Here is a 4,547-nt window from a genome sequence, read left to right as displayed (position 1 = left end):
CTGCCCCCAATCCATCCTAGCATCAGAGTCTTTTCCAATGAGTAAACTCTTTGCATGAGGTGGTCAAAGTATTGGAGTTTCAGCTTTAGCATCAGTCCTTCCAATGAACACCCAGGATTTATCTCCTTTAGAATGGACTGGTTGGATATCCTTGCAGTCCAAGGGACTCTCAAGAGTCTTCTCCAACACCACAGTTCAAAGGCATCAAGTCTTCGGTGCTCAGCTTTCTTCACAGTCCAACTCTCACATCCATACATGACCACAGGAAAAACCACAGCCTTGACTAGATGGACCTTTGCTGGCAAAGTAATGTCTCTGCTTTTGAATATGCTATCTAGGTTGGTCATAACTTTTCTTCCAAGGAGAAAGGGTCTTTTAATTTGATGGCTGCAGTCACCATCTGCAGTGATTTTGGGGCCTGAAAAATAAAGTCTGACCCTGTTTCCACTGTTTCCCCATCTATTTCCCATGAAGTGATGGGACCAGATGCCATGATCTTCGTTTTCTGAATGTTGAGCTTTTTTTTTTTTTTTTTTTTTTTTTTTTTCATTTTGTTTTCAATATATTAAAAAGCAACATAGTACAAATGCTGTAGTTAATATTAAAAAGGACTCAAATTTTACAAGGAATTAATTTTTTATAAACAAGTTCTACAATGAAAGGGAAACAGCATCTTGATACATAAAAGTGTTGTTAAACAAGATTTAAAAATTTTTAAATCAGAAAATGTTTCAGACTAAATTCTTTCAAATTCAAACAACAAAAAAAAAAAGCAACCTGTACAATCTCCATAATAAAATGTGTCCCTATACACTTGTCCTGGATACAATGTTAAAATTTTCAAAGTTTGAGTCATAGAGGCAGTACTTTAAAAAGTACATTTTCAGTTAAACATTTTACTAGTTTTCCACCTATGCATTTATGTTTTTGTTCTTCCAGAAATAGGGGATTTATATTAACACTGTATTTTTACTGTAAAAAACTACATTTAGTGATATTTAACTTCCTGAGTGGCTTCAGTCATACATCGATTTAATGAGCAAATTCTAAAATTTTACAATGAAATAGCATGTGTAGATGTCAAGATCATGTCACAGAACTTACACTTAAGTTCTCTGAGAAGTTAAATATAGTTTATCCCCAAACTTTTATCAAAATGCTTTCTCATATGTTAGTAAAATGAATCACTGAAGTTAAACATTTTCTTATTAACAAAATACTGAGTCAATTCTGACTATCAACTTGAATATTTTTCCTTATATACACGAAAAATCTGATTCACCAACAAGAAGCTTCTTGCAATACAAAAAAATAATTAAAATATTTTCTTCATAATACAACTAATCCATATAATACATCCTTTACTCAATTGTCTAAAATGATTAGGAATTGCGGCACTTTCTTCTGCATAAAACCCTTTCCTCTTTTTAAAACCCTGAGGTGAAAGGCTATGAATATAATAAAACTAGAACCACAATTCTTCTCATGTCTGTATTGAATTGCTATTGGGTTTTAAAATTTTTACAAAGAAATGTGGCAACTTGTAAAGCTGCTCTATAGTTTTTTAAGAAAACATTCTCAGAAACAACTTAACAAAAAGGGACCTAAAATGACCCTATGAGAAATCCTTATAACACTTGTTAGTGTCGAGATGAGCGCCATTTCCCATTTCTACCACTGTCTCTTCTGTTATCATAGTCATGGCTCCAGCCATCGTGATTCCTGTCTTCATAGAAAAAATCATCCCTGTTTCCTCTGTAATGATGGTCAGACACATCACTGTAACGCTGTTCACGGCTGTAATGTCTATCCATCACGTAGGGATGAGAATTCAGTCTGACTTTCCTCTGTGATGATGGTGTATCTTGGCGCCACTGGGAGCTTGAAGACTGGTTAAAAGTATGATTATGTGACTGAACTGATGGGGAAAATCCTGACTGATCCAGATGTGGAGAACCAAATTTCCCTCCATATGACATCTGTCTCAAAACATTGTTCATCACTGCTTGCCTCTGAAAATTTTCTGAAGATGAGAAAGATCTTTGAATTGTCTGTGCTGATGGAGTCATGTTATCCACCGTCCTGCTAGGAGATGTGGAAGTAGGGCTTGAATTTCCAACATGATGCTGGGAATATGACAAACTGACCTCCTGTGAGGCATGGCTACTTCCTGCTCTAAACTGAATCTTGATAGGCCTTCCAAAAAGTTTGATTCCATTAAGCAGATTCATGGCGTAAGGAACAGATACTTCATGTTTGAAATTCACAAACGCAAACTGCTTCGGTTTACCATCCTTGTCTTTTGGAATTTTCACTTTAATTACTGGACCAGCCTGGTGGAAAAGCTCGAAGAGTAGTTCCTCTGTTACTTTCGTTTCAAGGTTGCCCACAAAGAGAGTGCGATCCGCTTCGGCTGCCGCCGCCCCCATCTCAGCGTCGCCCCCTCCCGAAAAAGGCCGAAGGGTCGCCGCCGACGCACGCACTGCGCACTCTCAGAAACCCCACGTCCTCGCGCACCCAGGCGTCACCGACGTAAACGTCAATCACTGAATGTTGAGCTTTAAGCCAACTTTTTCACTCTCCTCTTTCACTTTCATCAAGAGGCTTTTTAGTTCCTCTTCACTTTCTGCCATAAGGGTGGTGTCATCTGCATATCTGAGGCTATTGATATTTCTCCCGGCAATCTTGATTCCAGCTTGTGCTTCTTGAAGCCCTTACAGAGGTTCAAATCCCAATTCTGCTACTTCCTAGCTGAGAGGCCTGAAGCATCTTAATGTCTCTGCCTCTGTTTCCACAACTTTAAAATAGAGGTAAAGATAATAGTCTTACATTATAGGATTTGGGGGAAGATTAAGGATGAGCTAATGTATGAAAATCTCATCTAACAGAATCTGGCTTATAGTAAGTATCAGTTTGGCCTATAAGTCACATTCAATTGGGTACAAGTCCTGGGCTCTTTCCACTGCTCCATGCTACCTCAAAATTTCATGGTTCCCAGGTTCAACTTTGGTGGATCAAACCAAAAAACATAACTCCTTTTAGGTGGCACTATTTTTAAAAAAATAGTTTGTCTCTGCTTTGATGAAGCACAAATGATTTTTTGTGTATGTGACTGACTGTAACTGACTGTATTAAATAAATTATTTGCTATGACAGGGGAAAAGACTGAACATTTTTGAACAAAAGAAACAGTTCCACACCACCTAAGAAAGCTCCATGGTCCCCTGTGGAGCTGAGCAGACACTGGTAAGGATCAATGTCTCGAAGAGCCTAGACTGTACGTCAGCCATTCAGCAAACCTCTATCAGCCTTCTGAGACTCTAAGCTCTAGGGATAAAAGAGGATGTCAATCAGAAATGCTAATAAATCCTGAGTCTGAAAACAAAGGAGCTTAAAAATAATGACAGAGTTCAGTGCATAATCAGGGGAGTTCTATTATATGCATGTTTAATTTTTTTGTAATTAAATTTATTTATTTTTATTTTCAGGATAATTGTTTTACAGAATTGTGTTGGTTTCTGCCAAACATCAACATGAATCAGTCATAGGTATACCTATGTTCCCTCCTTCTTGAACCTCCCACCCACCTGCCTCCACATCCCACCCACTAGGTTGTTAAACAGCCCCAGTTTGAGTTCCCTGAGTCATACAGCAAAGTCCCATTGGCTATCTATTTTACATATGGTAATGTACATTTTAATGTTACTCTTTATATACATCCCACCCTCTCCTCCCTCCCCCGCACACATACAGACATAGTTTTTATAAACTTTAAAGATATGCTCTTAGGTTAAAAAAAAAAGAGAGAGAAGTCAGAGAGACAGGGAGATAAGGAAATAACCACATGAGGAATGCAGTTAATCTCAACCAAAATCCTACCCCCCATTACTACACCCGGGAATGACAATGGCAGGACAGAGACACAGCCACCGCACAGTAGACTCATGAGCCTCCCCAGTGGAAGCCAACGCCTCACCAAGGTGTGAATGGAGGGCAGAAAGGAGGCTGCTTCTCACATAGCCTGCCTCAAAGGCAAGCTAATGTCTTCCCCTAGTGCCCAACCAAAGCAGGATCCGTCTGCTCTGCTAATGACCCAGTTTTGTTCCTTTTTATGGCTGAGTCACAGTCCATTGTGTAGATGCACCATGTCTTCTTTATCCACTCATCTGTTCATGCTCATTTAGGTTGCTTCCAGGCGGGTGTGTGCTTAGTCATGTCTAACTATTTGCAGCCCCAAGGACTGTGACCCGCTAGGTTCATCTGTCCATGGGATTCTCCAGGCAAGAATACTGGAGAGGGTTGCCATTTCCTACTCCTGGGGATCTTCCAGACCCAGGGATTGAGCACATGTTTCCTTCAACTCCTACACTGGCAAGCAGATTCTTACCACTGAGCCATCTGGGAAGCCTTGCTTCCAGTCCTAGTTATCGTACATAGTGCTACAATGAACACTGGGATACACGTGTCTTTTTCATTATGGTTTTCTCAGGATACGTGCCCACTAGTGAGATTGCTGGGTCATATGTCAGGGCTCTGCGATGATCTAA

General features: G+C 39.7%; 1 protein-coding gene across 1 annotated transcript; it reads right to left on the bottom strand.

The window, feature by feature from the left end:
• Positions 1–782: 782 nt before the first annotated feature.
• LOC128049826 (RNA-binding protein 7) lies at positions 783–2,429 on the bottom strand. The gene has a single exon (XM_052642147.1). It carries the CDS (start codon positions 2,427–2,429, stop codon positions 1,641–1,643), a length of 789 nt encoding a protein of 262 aa, XP_052498107.1. The 3' UTR covers positions 783–1,640.
• Positions 2,430–4,547: the final 2,118 nt, after the last annotated feature.

Source organism: Budorcas taxicolor, chromosome 6 (assembly GCF_023091745.1).
Source record: "Budorcas taxicolor isolate Tak-1 chromosome 6, Takin1.1, whole genome shotgun sequence".
Classification (NCBI taxonomy): domain Eukaryota; kingdom Metazoa; phylum Chordata; class Mammalia; order Artiodactyla; family Bovidae; genus Budorcas; species Budorcas taxicolor.
This window is presented reverse-complemented; position numbering and strand designations above follow the sequence as displayed.